The 16480-nt window shown below is 49.6% G+C and overlaps 7 protein-coding genes across 7 annotated transcripts; all 7 read right to left on the bottom strand.

Moving 5' to 3' along the window:
- Window positions 1-1106: 1106 nt before the first annotated feature.
- M436DRAFT_80696 (uncharacterized protein) lies at window positions 1107-1941 on the bottom strand (the record flags this gene model as incomplete). The annotated part of the gene is made up of 3 exons (XM_013573312.1): window positions 1107-1177; window positions 1242-1829; window positions 1884-1941. The coding sequence occupies 3 exons, from the start codon at window positions 1939-1941 to the stop codon at window positions 1107-1109; spliced, it is 717 nt and encodes a 238-aa protein (XP_013428766.1).
- Window positions 1942-2959: 1018 nt separating this feature from the next.
- M436DRAFT_80695 (uncharacterized protein) lies at window positions 2960-3527 on the bottom strand (the record flags this gene model as incomplete). Its single annotated transcript, XM_013573311.1, has 3 exons — window positions 2960-3083; window positions 3144-3304; window positions 3363-3527. 3 exons carry the CDS (start codon window positions 3525-3527, stop codon window positions 2960-2962), a joined length of 450 nt encoding a protein of 149 aa, XP_013428765.1.
- Window positions 3528-5878: 2351 nt separating this feature from the next.
- On the bottom strand, window positions 5879-6247 carry M436DRAFT_80694 (uncharacterized protein; the record flags this gene model as incomplete). The annotated part of the gene is made up of 1 exon (XM_013573310.1): window positions 5879-6247. One exon carries the CDS (start codon window positions 6245-6247, stop codon window positions 5879-5881), a length of 369 nt encoding a protein of 122 aa, XP_013428764.1.
- A 417-nt stretch (window positions 6248-6664) lies between these two features.
- M436DRAFT_62660 (uncharacterized protein) lies at window positions 6665-7485 on the bottom strand (the record flags this gene model as incomplete). The annotated part of the gene is made up of 3 exons (XM_013573173.1): window positions 6665-6704; window positions 6911-7030; window positions 7151-7485. 3 exons carry the CDS (start codon window positions 7483-7485, stop codon window positions 6665-6667), a joined length of 495 nt encoding a protein of 164 aa, XP_013428627.1.
- Window positions 7486-8617: 1132 nt separating this feature from the next.
- On the bottom strand, window positions 8618-11366 carry M436DRAFT_43787 (CDC45-like protein; the record flags this gene model as incomplete). The annotated part of the gene is made up of 3 exons (XM_013573002.1): window positions 8618-9453; window positions 9529-10522; window positions 10575-11366. The coding sequence occupies 3 exons, from the start codon at window positions 11364-11366 to the stop codon at window positions 8618-8620; spliced, it is 2622 nt and encodes an 873-aa protein (XP_013428456.1).
- A 491-nt stretch (window positions 11367-11857) lies between these two features.
- Window positions 11858-13067, bottom strand: M436DRAFT_8930 (aquaporin; the record flags this gene model as incomplete). The annotated part of the gene is made up of 4 exons (XM_013572886.2): window positions 11858-12035; window positions 12087-12177; window positions 12227-12687; window positions 12739-13067. Coding segments are annotated over 4 exons (1059 nt in total), but the record flags the coding sequence as incomplete, so codon positions are not given.
- Window positions 13068-15501: 2434 nt separating this feature from the next.
- Window positions 15502-16254, bottom strand: M436DRAFT_15414 (uncharacterized protein; the record flags this gene model as incomplete). The annotated part of the gene is made up of 1 exon (XM_013572899.1): window positions 15502-16254. A coding segment is annotated over one exon (753 nt), but the record flags the coding sequence as incomplete, so codon positions are not given.
- Window positions 16255-16480: the final 226 nt, after the last annotated feature.

Below are 16480 nucleotides of genomic sequence, written 5' to 3'. Positions count from 1 at the left end.
AACGACATCACCACAGCGCCAAGGCCTTTCGAGCTAGTCTTGAGAGACACCACACGAAGTACGTAGAAGCGCATCATATAAGACGATGGAAAAGATGTTGGAGACCAGTTGCTATCATGCACCAGTGCTTCCTACTGATGCCACTCCCAGCAACTATCTCAGACCGATTGAATTCAACTCTCTTTCCCGATCAGTGTTGTCCCCTTGTCCTACACCCATGCGAGCGGGCTGGAAGGAGGAGGATGTCGTCCGAATTGAGCTGAAGGACTCGTATGGCGCCAGACTGAACATCGCTGGTTGTTGACGCTCATATCTGATGGACAAACACCGAGAAAGCTGGGCAACCTTTTTCCTCTCTGCAGTCGCAGTTGTCTTGGTAGCTGAGCTCGGAGCATTGTGATATATGAGCAATTCGTGAGCTTCGCCGCTCAATAAAGTCCCAAATGTAGGTTTACCAGCGCGTTGCCCGATGTATATCTACTTCGCAAACCATCCTCGTCATTTTGACATACGATCAATGGACATGACTACGAACTTACTGTCTCAAGGAAATTTGTCGTGCACACATCCAGAATCCACGTGTCGCAACAGACCGCCCAGGAGGTTGAAGCGATGCCTTGTTTGGTATCGCAGGTCTTCCAGTCAATCCAGCATGATAAAGTCAAGATAGCACTTGTTTCTGAGTTCTAAGCTGATCAATGTCTCGATCAGAGCATGTCGTCCTCGAGGCTGAATTTCGGAACGGCGATGTGGAGAACAAACGTGGGATGATCTCAGGCCCTTTGTCTTTTACCTCGAATATTCCACAGAACATATAGAAAGCTTAAAAATACAATTATCGTTGCCACGACTGTATGGGACTATGTTCGTGACTACCTGCTTGGCTCCTCTCGCTGTCGCAAATCGCTCTCTTGATGTTCCTCTCCTCTCGTTCTCAAATCCTCGCAAATGCTCGGGCTTTGTCCCTCGAAGTCATTGACCTGACCTTTCCTTTGTCTATAGCCTTATCTTTCTATTCGGCACCTCCATTCATGAGTTCATTCGCCGTTCCTCTCTCTACTTCGAACCTCCAGAACAAGGACAAGGAAGACACATTCCTCCTGGAACTATTCATGAAGCACGCCATCACGAGCGGCCGAGGTTGGCAGTTGTGTAGCTGACGCAGCAATCTCGTGGTCTGACTGTTCTCATTAGCATGCTTTGAACTTCTGTGCCTGGTTTCGAGCAGTATCGTGACTTACCGGGCTTTGACAGACTAGACTGCATGGTGTGATGATTAAGACCCGAGGCATCACGGCCATCCTCGTTGACTCCAGGCGAGTTAGAAGAGGATCTCCCGGAGGCGGGGTGAGTTAGTGAGTCTTGATCGGGAGCATGTAGAATGCCCATGGCAATCAGATCCTCGTTAATCTCTTCTTGAGTAAGTCCAGGCTTCTCAATCTTGGCCTCTGGGGTTTTCGACTCCATAATCTGCAGAAGCTGAGCTGCCTTGTCAACAGTGACTGTCTTGATAGCTGTCTTTTTCAGGGAGGCTTTTGTGACTCTTGATGGTGTGAATGGAATGACACGAGGTCTTCTCCTGGGCCTGAGCATAGGGGCCTCCTTGGTGGCAAGAGTGCTCACGATGATAGGAGCGACAGTCGTGGCTGGAGCTTGTTGAGTGATTGACGTATTATCCTTGATGACGATAGTCTCTGTGGTGAGACTCTGGATGAGAGGGGCATCATCTTCGATGGTAACAGTCTCTCTGGTGGGACGAGCTTTCTGGATATCAGTGTCGTTATCAACTGCAGAACCATACTCGTCAGACATTTTGCCTTGAGTCCAAGCTGTGACATATTAGCGAACCCGCGCGCAGAAGAAAGGGACAAGCCGGAGCATACTTGAAGACTTTGAACGATGGTATTGTGTGCCGATGGCGCTGGGTTGACATGGGAACATGTTTTCAAAGTCAACGATGTTTTTAGATGAATGGAAGCCCGTCGAATATTATGACTTGAGTGCTTTGAGATTGTGGATCTGTTTGTTGTCTTGGTCATGGTGCTTTTATGGAGACTGATACCGTTGCAACACGTCTAGAGTGAAACAATGCTTCTTGTCTCACCTTCTTCTATTTACAGTCTGCCTCAATATTCCCAGATATATACATTCCACCAGTCTCGGTTTTTGACTTGTCCAGGTAGCATGTTCTTCTTGGATCTAGCCGTCCCTTTGCGTCCCCGGGAGTCATCCGCTATAGAGCCTCATGGCACCCACTGTGGCGTTGTCTCGGATGAACGTTAGACATACCAGTTTGCATCCAGCGCAACAAAGAACATAGAACAACATCTTTCGGTCTCTCAGTATTGAGTTTAGTGCAATGCTATCTCAGAATGCCATTGATATCGGTGCATTTGTGTTCAAACCTTGAATTGAAGCAGACTATTGTACTGATTCATTATATTGGTAGGGAAGTAGTATGGTGAGGATATTTGTCTTCCACCCTAACTATAGTAAGGATGTCTCGACTTACCTCGCGCAAAAAGACTACGACTCCGTAAGAGACTTATCCGACAACGTGTGGTCAACGTTCACAAGATATTAGGTCACTCGCAAGTTTGGGAGCATCTAGTATATTCATCCGAATGTTTGGTGACATTATAAAATAATCAATTTGTCGAGATTATTCTTTCTCGCATTCCCGCGATTGATTCTGCTTGGATGTAGCTTAACAGGGCAGCTTCTTATTTGATACGAATCTGCTATGTATAGGGAAGAGGTTGCTCGTTGATGCTCACCAACATAGTCTATCCTACGTTTTCATATCCTTATGTCTGGGTTATGCAAGCAGCGTTGGTGCTCCACCGCCTCTCCATCGACTTACTGCCGCTTTTGGGCTTCGTGTTCGCACGTCAGGCGGCGTTCGAGTTTCCAATAACACGAAATACACAAATTATGAACATGGATCCAGGCGCACAATCTACTCTCCAAGGATGTGAATCAGGAGACATCTGCTGGCCCAAGCATGGTTCTCGCCCATCACCGTACCATCACCTCTGGAGCACTGGTCCATGATCAAACCAGCACCACGCGCAGCTTCTTGGCTATGAAGACGATCAGCGATCACGAGCTTGATGATGACTACCAGAGAAGACAAAACATACCACGTTGCAGTCGCAAGGTTGCCCTCAGAGGGAGCACAAACATTCTGACCGTGGATTATGGTGTTTCCACACTTCTTGAAGACAATTCCCGAGACAGAGCCCTGGCATGCTTGGCCACCAAGAGCAGCAAGTTCGGTGATACATCTTGCAGCATCCGCAGTCTGTTGTTGTGAGGGTCAGTGATGATGTGGGTATTGCCGCTATGGTGTAGTGACGTACGTTTCCTCTCTTCCATATGTCGTAATTGTCGTCTCTGCAGCTCACAGCACGTTTTTCGAAGATGTGAGCAGGAACATTAGATTGGGGCTCAAGCGAGGCAGGTGCCGCTACCGCGAGAGATGCGGCTGCTAGAAGAGTCATAAAAGAAGCTGTGATGTTGACCATGATGACGGCTTATGATAATGTGTCTTGCTACCGCTGGAAAGTGGTGAGTTGGGAATATGAGGTGGGTTCTGCCACACGAAAGGCATCGGACTTATATATTCGTTAAATCGTTTGTCTGCTCGTATTCCAGTCAGACGCTCAATCCTCAAGGGAAGTGCCAAGCTAGAACGGATGTTGTATGCATATTTAGTGGTAAGCATTGCAACACTGGAGGCTCATGCACGATCCTTCTGCGCTCTGTCCACTTGGACGTCAGGCACGAAGAATTAGCTATAAGAATAGCGCCTTTACTAGATGCAAGGATCCCACGTGGGGTAGTATACAGGGTGTTTGCACAGCCGGAGGTTATCGTGAGGCTTGCAGACTGCATATTTTGAGCTTGGTAACACCATCTATTCACTGCAATCCTTGTATATGCAGACGCACAGATATGCGCGCTATCCATTGGCCTTGAAGATACCCTGTAGATAGGAGTTACATGGGTACAGGCTGCCAAGCATTTCAATCTATCCTTCTTGGTGCCTGATACGCTGACCCACATCCACACGCTGACGATCTGAATCACCAACACGAAGCTCAGACCTGAACTGGCCTTGTGCATCGATATGGACTGCTCCTCCTCTCAGTTCCATCGCTGGATGCAGATCGGCTCCCGCAAGTTGTCAAAGCTTTGCCAATGACCAACACGAATGCCCAACTTCACCGGTTGATGTCGGGAAAGACGAAAATTGACTGATCGCTCCGCCGAGAAGATTTCCAGAGCGAGGCTTCAACGAAATTGATTCGCTCTTCTGGACTGTCTGTCAGACCGGCCTGCAGATATTCTCGTCCTTCTTCACGTTGCATCGCTTGCAACCCTCGCGGCGATACTTGCTCTTCCGCCGAATCTTCTGCACTTTGCATGTCGATGGAGCAAACTTCAAGAAACACACACCATACTATCGAGTCGTCAGGTTTTCTCTGTCGGAGGAACAGCTTGACCTCATCTTTGACCACTGACCGCCGCCTCGAGACTTGTTGGCGGTGCCATTTTGCAACGAGAGATTCACTGGATTTCCCTTGAAACCCACAGAAGCTCGATGGGTAGCACAAGCGGCAGGAGTGATCCGCAGAGTCCAATGCTGAACATCAAGTCAAATATCAAATCTTGATCTCCCTTGTGTAATCATATTCATACCTCCAGCTCACTTATACGACTATGCACAGGCAGCAATACAGCTAGTAAAAGGCAGGTTTTCTTCCCTGGGCGTAATCTAGTTCAACGAGTTATCGTGCATTGTGATAGTTGCAGCGTGATAGACCTTGGCACAAAACAGTACGTGCAGCGAAAATGCACCCGTGACCATCAACAGCAATAGATTCTTCTGCCAAGTCCCATTTTGACGATGATATCAATGGTGTATCTGCTGTCGTAGTGTCCAAGGCAGTCTGAAGTGTAGTATACTGCACCACAGTCAAGCATGATGACCTGACGTTAGGTCCTTCGCACGTGCAACTCTAATCCATCGAACCACACCGGAGCTCAAGCACTTGATGCGGGAATATCCACCACTGGGTTCCAGACTGATGGCAGTTTCCAAAGTCTCCAACTCACCATGAGCGGAAAAGGTGTGTTATCAGAGCTGCTCTTTTCCTCTCTACTCCCTCCTGGTCTCTTCGTCGACCTTTGTAGTCGCAGAGACAACACATCTACATACACCACTACCAGACCAACATCACTATGAAGTTCATCATTCTCACCTCGCTTGTTGCCGGTCTTGCAGCCCTCACCACCGCCGCACCCACGACCATCACCCTCGACAAGCCGACCGTCACGGCTCTCCAGGCTTCAACCACTGTTCCCACCACCATCATATCAACTCGAACCACGCCATCCATCCAACCATATATACCAGAATCATCAGCAGTATGCAAAGACCACATCTGTTGCGTCAAAGACGGTGGCAGATGTTGGAGAGAAAGCCCGACTGGTCCGCCTCAGAAGCCACCATTTGAGCGACTGTAAACCATGGATACGGGAGACATGAGCGAGATACGAAGTGAACGATCTCGAAATTGTGGACGATGTGGTTTGGATGAAAAAGACTAGCTGCTGTTTGAATCTTCGCGCATCAACATCTCTCTCTTGCAGCACATCAAATCTCGACAGCACAAGACAGAAAAGCGCAATTCTTCGCAGTTTTTTGTTGGATTTTTTATCGAATTTCAACTATCAAATATCAAAAGACAAACATTTTTCCGTTACCCCTCGCTCCTCCTCAAAACTCGAGAACTCCAGTACTCCAACATCTCTTCGCATCAGTATTTTCCAGCTCACAACAGTCAATGTCCAATCGCAGAAAATATCATTATCATCCACAGTCAGCCAAAGGGTTGAAGAACAAGATGCACAAATCCCACTTCTTGCCCTTCTTGGCCTTTTTAGCCTTGATCGACTGCTTCTCCACCTTTGCCTCGGCGTCCAACGCAGCAACATTGATGGCGTTGATCATGTCGTTGGTTGAGGCGTTGGTGGTAGCGTTCTCTCTGGGATCGAGATCGACAGTGGAGGCACAGTATGGACCAGTGCACAGGCAATCGAGTGTCATGCAATCCTTGATCCCTTGGACGGTAGTGGTGTTGATGAGCTCGCCGCTGGGTGGAGGGGGTCTGGCAGGGGCGGCCATGGTCAGAGTGCCGAAAGCCATAGAGAAGCCGACGAGAGTGGTATAAAACTTCATCGTGGATTTGAGTAGTAGTTTTGATAGTTCAGAAAGTGGAGTTTTGAAGGGTTGACAGGATGGAAAGCAAAGAAGAAGATGAGTTCTTATATACCCAGGCCTAGCAATCTGAGTTGACTCATGCTGCACAACTTCGCAAAATACCTACTCTTAATAAACTCATTGCGAAAGTCGAAATCAGGGACAGCGGTTTTTTTCGTGATAATTCGCGTAGCTCACGGTTCTACGACGCGATGTGGTGCTAAAGATGGAGTTTGAGCAAGATAACGAGGATTCCAGAAATCGTCCTGTCCGACAGTAATAAGCTTCGAAGTTCTCATGGCCAAGCACTCTCGCGTGCGTAAGGTCATTGTGGTGTAGCTATCGAATTGTACAAAATCTTCCACACCCAGGTGTTGACCACAGAAATAAGTTGGCTCAGATCATCTCCTTGGCCATACCTGAATGCGAGGAGACACTGTGCATTTTTATTATGCAAAAGCCTCCTGTCTATTACTATCAAGAGAGAAGGTAATTCTTCCAGATGGTGAGAACCAGCTTCTAGCACCTTGAAAGTACCCAGCATTGTTTGTGGGGTTTCAAATAGAAGGAGAGAGCAGATTTACAGACCTGCAGTTCTCTGCTCCTGACCTTATGCCCATATTGTGACAAGCACCAGCTTACATCATCTGCAACACCTTGCCTTCTTTCAGCGCCTTGATGTCTGGAGCATGGGGCTCTTCTACCATCCACCAGATCATCGATTCGACGATAGTCCAGAGCTCTTCAGTTTTGTCATCCTTGCTGTTCAAGTTGTTGAATTCGGCAATGTGATTCTCAACAACTTCCTGGTAACCTAAAAGCAGGGGCTAGCATTAGCATGTTCCTTGTGTGAGGGCAATAAGAGTACAAAGGACGGTCTACAAGCTTTCGCTGCCCTTCTCCTCGTCCCAGTCTTCGTCCATTCCGTGTTCCCTGTTGTAGCGAGCTTCGCATTCAAATCGAGGGGCACAATGCCTGATGTAGGTGTAAGGATCTGATTGGACTTTGGCTTCGTCCATGTCGTGATCCTCAGGGTCAGCGATAGTGGCATCGTCAGAGGCTTGTAGCGTCGACTCGGTGTTCTGGGCATTGGACTCTTCTTGCGCTTCCTTGGAAGCTGCTCCGGCATTGGTTAGGTCGTCTTTCTTCGAGCTCTTTGCTTTCGAGGTAGTCGCCTCGGCATCAGCAGCTCTTTTCCTGGATCCTTTGGGATGCATTGTTGAATTCGGGCAGTGAATTGGAAGGGGTAAGGATTATTCGATTGGTTGTCGAAAAAGATATCTCGAAGCTGTTTAGAGTGCCGCGACTTGGACGTGCACGCGTGTAGGGCATGACGTAGCGTCCGTCATGGCTCCGGAGTTCTAATCCGTATCTAACCCAAGCTCTTCTTTGCGAAGTATTAGCACTATGAAGATGCACAGGTTTGTTTACATAGTAGACGATTCCGTGGAGTGGATGGTACCAAAATCCCAGTGGCTATGTCTTACCTTTTCGACGTGACCCTGCATTTTTAGAAATCACCATGTAGCACGCCTTTGCGTCCGGAGAGACACCCAGCATATTGAGTAACACTCACGCAGATGGCCATTGGCCTCAGGTCGAATGGCTGATGCAGCAAGCTCTCCGTCCCTGTGCCTCGATCTTGAAACCATCCCTGTCGGCAGCATACGTGGTGGTGCAGGGTTACTTGCTACCACATGCAGACCTTGTTCAGCAACCCGAACTTTTCAGGCGATTCGCAATGGGGCATGTGAGCAAGTTGCCAGTTTATGTCATTTGCAATGGTTATCAATGGTATAGTTTCGACCAGATGATCAGGGTGTTTCGTATGCAAGGAAACGAGCTGCGTAAAGAATGGTCAAACAAGCCTTTTCTCAAACGAATGGAGCGGTCGTGTAGAAAAAGTAGTTCATCGCAGAGAGGCAGAAACTATCAGAATAATTAGGAGCTCGTCTTCACCAACCGTCTCCTCCTTTTCAAGACTGAAGTCGACATCCTCACTTTGACAATGCATAGTGGACTCTGTATCTCAGATCCGTCCAAAGAGAGCTTTGTGTACCATCAGCTCTCATCTCCCAACGTAGAGTAGAAATGAGGCCATAGAAATGCACAGTTCTTTCCAAATCGCAGAGAGATCCATCGAAAGCCCCTGATCCTACGACTCTCATTGGGTGCATCTTGTCTCTTAATACCATTGTGCATTTTGATAGTTACTCACGAGGAAGAAAATACAAAAGAACACGATAACAAGAAGACAATGTGTAAAGCAAGCTATCTAACAATTGCTATTTCATGCTGAGCAACAAACAAAAACGCCTCATGCTTTACTACAAATCATGCAAAATGGAATCACCCGACAACACCCTTGAAGCTCAATGCCTCCAAAAATCCACTAAGGTCTTCCTTCTTGACCTCGACAACCTCGTGTTCGAACGAATCGATTCTGACTCTAGCCCCCGTCTCTTCAATCACTTCTTGGAAAGCTGAGCCAAACTTGTTGCTGCCGTATCCTCTTTGCTTTCTTTTTTCCGCTTCTTCCTCATCTTCACTGTCGTCGTCCGAATCTGAAGAGTCTGAACCAGAAGAAAGCGACTCAGCGTCAGAGGCCTCGTCATCAGAGTCGACAAAGATGCCATTTGCTTCGTCGCGCTCGCGACGTGCTTGCTTGCGTTGAGCGCGTTGCTGAAGCTTCTGTGCTTTCTTTTCTGCTTTCTTGGTTTCTCTGGCGAGTTTCTTATCGGCGCGGGCTTTTTGCTCTGCACGACTGCGGATGCGTCCTGATGCTGCATCACCACCACCAAGTCCAACGACAACATAAACGCCTCTGCGCTCATCGAGAGCGGCAAGAACAAGTGCGTTGTCAGAGGTGCGTTTGGCTCCTTTTTCTGCTTCAAGTACAGAGATGGCTTCGGAGATCCAAGTGGCGAGTTTGACGAGAGCGCCGGGGTGGATGAAAAGGTTTACGTCCGGTCCTTCGCGGACGACGCCCATCCGGAAAGCTCGTAGATGGCGTATCTGATGTTTGGCGATGAGTGCACTGCCAGTACGGAGGATTGCTCTGTGAAGATGCTGCGCCGTGGGTACGTGAGAAAGCAAAAGTTGTAGCGCAGAAGATGAAGGAGATAGAGCGTCGTAAGCGGCAAAGAAACGATGGGTTGTCCAGTCCGGGTCCATGATCGAACTTTCTTGCTCGAGTTGTGACGCTGAGGGTGATGAGTCGCCGTTGTGTGATGTGGGTGGTGTGGGTAGTGCTTGCATACGTGAATTGTAATTTGAAGAAAAGACCTTCATGCGGAAGTCGGTCTGTGGCGTGGCGGCAGAGATGGTGTCGAAAAACTGTTCAGTGCCAACTTCGAGGATGGCGCTTGTAATGACTGCGACATCGACTGCTGAGAGACAAGCCTGCCAACCCCAAGAGCGGACAAAGCCCCAGCCTTCGTGTCTGTGACGGTGACTGTCTTCTGGTGGTACTAGTCCATCGAGGCCATACATAGGGGCAAACTTCAAGAGGCGGTCACGCAGGCCGCGCTTCAGTTCCATGTCCATGTGTGTATAACTCTTTTCGGCTTCAGCTAGTGAGACACCCATCTTGGCCAAGAGCTTGTGCAGTCTTCTCTTTCCGGCATCCGACCAGATATGCAACCGTGATGAGAGGTATGGCGAATGCAGCATGCTCTCGTACAGGGACCAATGTCTGATCAGAAGGAAGCGCGGTTCTGGCGAAAGACGAATCGAGGTGTCTGTCGCCGAACGTGCACTGGTAGGAATTATGCCACCGGCTTCGTCTCTTTCCCTTGCGATGTCTGTGGCCGGTACAGGGTTGAGACGGCGTACTTCATCACGGAGCACGTCACGAATCTGATCGCCTCGACTCAAATTCCATGGGTTTTGGCGTGCTTCGGAGTTTGTGGTTTTGGATCTGCCATAGAGCTCAGTGGAAGACATTCCAACTAATGCCAGCCAGAGCAGGTCATTGTCTTCACGACCAAGTTCAGAAGCTAGTGAATACAGCATTGAAGATATGGGCTCCGAGGCTGAAGTTCCTAGTGAGTAGTATGCCTCGAGTACTGCTTCGTGCTTTCGCTTCATCCTGAGTAGCTTGCGGCGAAGCGATCGTGCTGACGGGGCTTTAGGTTGAAGCGGCGGTGATGAAGGGACTAGACCGAGTTGTGAAGATGAAGGATGGTTGGAAATTTCCAATCGTTCGTGTCGTCGTGATGATGGTGAAGTGGGAGTGGCAGGTATTGAGGTGCTCTGAGTCGACAGTCAGTATACAGGCTTGTACTCTAGAGATATCGCAACATACGGAGTTACTTCGCCGCCTTTGGTATGGTCTGTCACCTTCAATATCACTGTCGGCTTCTTCCTCTGCATCGTCATCACTCCATGTCTTTCGCTTTCGTGTTTGTGAGTCTTCGGCACACTCTTCCTCGTCACTTTCCTCGTCGAGATCACCATCATCTGCTTCTTCATCGATATCTGGCATATCCTGCAGGGCACAAAAGGCTTCTTTTTCTGCACCCAACTCTTGTTCAATGTCACCATCGTCATAGACAATGATACCTCCTCTCCCTGGCGTGTAAGATGGTAGAATTTTGCCCTGATCAACACCTCTCCTCCTCTTGGCCATTGCAGGGGTGATTGCGGCATCTTGATCTTCTGGTGGGGCCATGGCTCCAGTTCCAAAGACATTTTGCAAGTTCCAGGGTCTTCTTGCATCAACGACCCAGACTTCAACACCGTGGTCGTACATGTTCATCTGTGTCTCCGGGTCTTCTCCTCCATCTAGAGCGAGCATCTCTTCCAAGTCTACAAGTCCTCCGACACCCAGGCAGACGACAATACCGCCTTGACCGCCATGTTGACGCGTCAGAGGAAGCACGAGATCCTTTCCGGCAGCGGACAATTCACTGTAGCCAGCTACTGGTTGAACTTTGTGAGGAATATAGTCGCGTTTGAGTAGTGCTGTGAGGATTCGACAAGCACAAAGAGCATCGGGGTCGAGGGACACGAGGATCAAGACGGGTGGTGAAAGTGGATGGGTGTTGCGGACCAGATGTGTGTAGAGATGTGAGAGAAGCGTTCTGGGAAGATACATGGCGAAGGAGCTGTCTCAGCAAGGCATGCGTGAAGGTGGACGGTCGGGTTTCCTTGAAAGACTTGTCCAATCTAAGTCGTGGTCGTGACGCGTTCTGTAGGAATATCGTAATGTGTCATGCTCCGTATTTCGAAGCTTTGTGGTGATGCTATGGCTCGAGCACGGCTGTACAGTGCTACGGATAGTGGAATGATGGCCTGTAGTTCGTCTTGGTATTGGGTGTGTCGTCGTTGGACGCGAGTGGCAGGTGCCAGGGAGTTTCGAGGCACGCGGGCTCACGCGTCGGGCGCGCTTGCCAAACTTTGGCGCGTCAAAACACGATCGATGACCACCGCCTTGGCGCGCGTCAAGAAATCACAATCGTCTTTCCGTCCCGTCTTTTCTTTTTCCCGATCTCATCGTGAATTAATTATTGCTATCATGTGTTATGCTGTTGTTACTACAAAAGATACATGCACAAATCACTTTCCAGCCACTTTCCAGCCCGACCCCTAGACAAGTCCCTCCTTCTTCTGCATTCGGATTCGTTCCTCAATTGCATGACGAGGATGAATCATGTCCTTGAAGCCTAGCCATTCTGTGTTGAGCGGACACGGTCCCGTGTATATGAACGCATCGTAGATAAGGCCTCCGAACGCACATCCACAGAACGGTGCTACCATTGGAATCCTTTATCGAGTCAGCAAACTTGTTCATCCACGCATCCGGGACACATCTTACCAGAAGTAGTAGCCCCCAGCGGACCAGACCTCGTGGCCATATCCGAGGAAGTAGGACATGAGACGAGGTCCAAAATCCCTGGCAAGGTTGACTGCAACAAATCAGCATCCGATATTCAGTGGAGCCACCGCAATACTTACTTGCATAACCTGTCTCAACACCAAAGCATGCCCCGATTCCGAAGATCAAGAAGAACAGCCCAAGCGGGAACCAATTGCCTCCTCCGCGGGACACCCCGTTATTTGTGTCGTCCTTGAGAGCGAAGATCACAAACATCAGAATCGCACTGGCAATGAACTCGGAGAAGAACATGCTGGCTTTGGTCATGTACGCCTTGGGATATGTGCAAAAGATTCCCGCAGTTGCTGTCGGGCTCGGAGGCACTGTACGGATTCCATGGCCTTCGAAAGCATTGATGTCGTTGACGTAGTTGCCGTATATGATGCCAGCAGCGACCAGACCGCCGAGGAACTGCGCTAGGAAGTACACCGGAAACCTTCGCCACGGGAGCTTGCGGAGAAGGCAGTTGGTAAAGGTAATCGCTGGGTTCAGGTATGCTCCAGAATCACCAGCCACATACACTCCCAACATCACGCCGATGCTGTCATCAATTAGTGAACAATGCCGATGGACTTCACAAAGGACAACATACGCCCAACCCCATGAGATAGATTGGTATCCTCCATATCCGTTCCCGCCAGGAGCAGTTTTGTCATTGGCACCCAGGAGTACCTGAGCCACTGAACCATCGCCAAACAAGACTAGGATCATGACGCCAAAGAACTCCGCGAATGGTTCTCGCAGAGCCAGTCTCACTTTGCTCCACCATAGCCCGGAGTATGGTGTAGCATCATGTTCTTCTGCAATCGGTGCGTGCGGATGGAGACCCAACAACTTCGATCTGGTGAACTGCAGCCCCTGAGATGACGATGTGGTTGTCTTAGTGTCCAGAGGCGCACCGCCCGCGTCTCCGTGTTCTCCGATGTGTTCGACATGATCGCCCGGTCTCGTCGACCATCTTTGCAGCTTCGTAGGATCCGACTCCGGATTGTGGAACTGGGTATAAACAGCATCTGGATGCTGAGTAGATCCTGAGAGCTGTCTGTCGTGGGCTGTGGAAGCCTGCGACCATTCTTCGTACGACCTCGACGTCTGAGCATTGGCCCACTGTCCGGAACTTTGCTCGTCGTGGTGTCGATTACTCATATTGCTGCCGTATAAGCTCTCCCTGCTATGTATAGCAGACTTCCGGAAACAGCTGTAAGTTGTGTATAAGGAGAAGGCCAAAAAACAGGTTTGGAGCAAGAATGCGTGAACGAGAACGCAGCTCAGAGTTAAAACATAAGAAAGAGCTTACGTGCGCCCTCTATGTCACCAAGGCTGTCATGCTGTCAGACACGAACATCCCATGGAATCCTTCTGTCCGCTATCGAGGGTTTCGGCTCGATCGCTTTCTCTGTCTTCGTTACAGTACCGAATCACAGCCGTTGGCAGGCCTCTATTGGGTGATTACCCCGCCTATAACTCACCTGTTCCATCATGCATAGGAGCCGCGCCTCCCGCCGAGCCGCCCTCGCGAGACATTAAACCTTGGAGACTTGGACAGCCTTGGACAAAAGTACAGACGATCAGCTGAATAAAGCTGGTGAGCTTCTATCGCCGTTTCCTGTCTGCTTTTTTGGTCCGTTGCAAGCAAGCGACGTTTGTATATGCCCTATTCACTTCAGCTGCAGCGTTTGCTTACTCTGTCTTGCTCTGCAAGACATGTTGCCGGTGAGGGATGGGAAAAAGGAAGTACCCCAGATCTTCGGTCTCCTCCCCGTGGGGGATCTTCGCCCGAGTGTGGGGTTGGCAGTTGCGCCTCATGACGCGAAGCAGTTGCGACATCTGGACATACCCATGTGTAAGAGCAAGCAACGCATGAAGTGGCCATCGCATCGGACGCCTTTGTCAGTATACAGGCAGGACCTGCTAATGGATGCGAATTGTATCAGCTCTCTAACATCTCCGATGGCTTCACCTTTCGAGATGAGAGTATTCTGTTCTAGCAATAGGGCTGCAACGCCTCGGTACACCGAGCAAGTCCTTGGTTCCATATCGTCAATCAATCACGTTTGTGAGTAGTGAAACCGATCTTAGATACAAGTGACTTGCTTCATCCTCTACGACAAAACCAAGTTCCTGGAACTTGCAATGATGCATTCATCTCCGTCGGACGGTAGGGTTGGCTTTGCCATTCTCCTTCGATACGCTCAATAGATTGTATCAACCATCTCTTTGCGTCGACTATCACAAGTCTCTATCGCAAGATCCGGTTTTGCCTCGATTGGAACCTCAGCGTCGAGACTGCGAACATAAGCGTTGTTGCTCACATTATCCTACCATCAAGCAACTCTAGTCCAAAATACAATCCCCGCCCGAGAGCACAGCTGTACAAGATCTCGACGACTACACACTTCAGAAAGGCTGCTATCCAACAGTGATGATCCGACCCTCCCCGTCACAAGTCGAACTGGTAGCCTGTCATATCCACACCAAATCCCCGTGCTGTACTGTTGCAAAAACAACTCTCCCTTACGAGAACCTACAAAATGGTTATCACACATTACGAGTGTCTCCTTCCCGCGCTGACTGATGACACGATATGCCCGCCATCCAATACAATACCGAACAGCTCGAACGACACACAGATTGAACGTGAAGGATGTCGGGTGCAGCGCGAAACGGATGATTCAACGACAGTACAATGTGCCAGGTTCTGTACCTCTCACCCTTTGTTCAAACAGTACCCCATTGAAAACATCGTTTTTTGGTCAATCATCTCTTTTCCTTTTGGACTATTCATCTCTCTCTCCCCTCCCCCATCCTTTACCTATCAATACCTAGGTTCACAAATCCTGGGCTCAAGTAGGAAGATTGCACCTTCCGATACGCCTGGACAAACCCCGTCCACTGAAACGTATTCCTGGTCGCAATACACACCGCGACAACCCCGCATAGAGACGCATCAAAGTCCAAAGAGCTATACTCTGCCTCCTTTTTATCATATCAATACAATCGACTAGCCATCTCTCCTTTTGGCTATGTCGAATTTCCCCACCTGTATAAAACAACAGCCCACTCGATATTCTCTCCAGTTTATGTTGGAAGGGCCAAAAAATCATGATTTCTTTTATACTCTGCACCGGTGCGGATGTTTTCGTCCACACACACAGCAACTCGATACTTATATAGTAATATGTACGTCTCAGCGTCTCGACATTTCCTTCATCTCGGCGTTCTAGCATCCCCATCATCACCATGGCATCTCATCACCATAGCATCTCATCACCATAGCATCACATCACCATAGCATCTCATCGTCGTGATACAAACTCTTGCACATAGGATGTACTCTCATAAACACCTACGACGAAGCAGCAGCCTCGAGAATGGCATCAGACTTGCCCTCCAAATCAGCACTCGTAGCCCTCTCACAAATAATCACAAACGCTCTTCTCTTCTGCTGCTCCTTATCGCCCTTCTTCAAGTGGCTAGTGTCGAGTTTAGCCCAATATCTATCCAGCACCTTGGCCAATTCATCCGGATGCTTAGGAAGTCCCAGCTTCTCGATTCCGCGCGATGACTTTTCATCCACGAATGGATAAGCCTCGGGCCACAGCCACTGTACGCGGCGGAAGAAGATATCCAAGCCTGTCTTTCCTACACCCTTGATGTTCTCTTGCAGCAGATCACGCTCCATATCCCAGCCGTGTGAGGCTTGCTCGCGGAGCTTGTCGAGAGAGGTGTCTGTATCGTTTTTGGCGAATTTGTGGGCGACTACATCGGCAACCAGACCGATTTGCTCGGCCGTCTTGTCTTTGTGTTGGGTTTTTGCGTCGGTGAGGGCTTGGTATCTTTTTTCTTTGCCGGCGGAGGTGATGGCCGCGGGGGTGGTGAAGGAGTACGGTGCATTGAGTATGGTGCGGATGGAGCGAAGACCGAGTTTGTGGCTGATGGGGCGGCTGAGGATGACTGCGCAGACGAGCTCTTCGAAAGCGGTCAAAGCGGAGGAAGAGTAGGTTTTGTAGTCTGCGCCTTGGGGCTCGACTTGAGCGGACTCGTCATCGGGGCGGCAGAGTTCGGTCGAGGCAGGGGAGAGCAGGTAGTTTAGGAGTTGCTCTGTGGTGGGTGCTACTTTCTGGGCACCACGACCGGACTTGCGCTCGCCTTCTCTCGGTGGTGGAACGTCAACTCTGCGTTTCTTAGGCGCCTTCTTCTCCTCTGGCTTGGTCTCGGTCGCGGACGGTCCGATTGAGGCTTCAGCAGCTCCCTTGCGCTTCTTCGACTTGGTGTCCTTGGATGCAGCAGCGGGCTCGGCTTCGACTGCAGGTTGAGTTTCCGATGGCGCATCG

This window comes from Aureobasidium namibiae (genome assembly GCF_000721765.1).
Source record: "Aureobasidium namibiae CBS 147.97 unplaced genomic scaffold scaffold_6, whole genome shotgun sequence".
In the NCBI taxonomy this organism is placed as follows: Eukaryota; Fungi; Ascomycota; class Dothideomycetes; order Dothideales; family Saccotheciaceae; genus Aureobasidium; species Aureobasidium namibiae.
The sequence above is the reverse complement of the archived record's forward strand: the minus strand, read 5'-3'. Positions and strand labels throughout refer to the sequence as shown.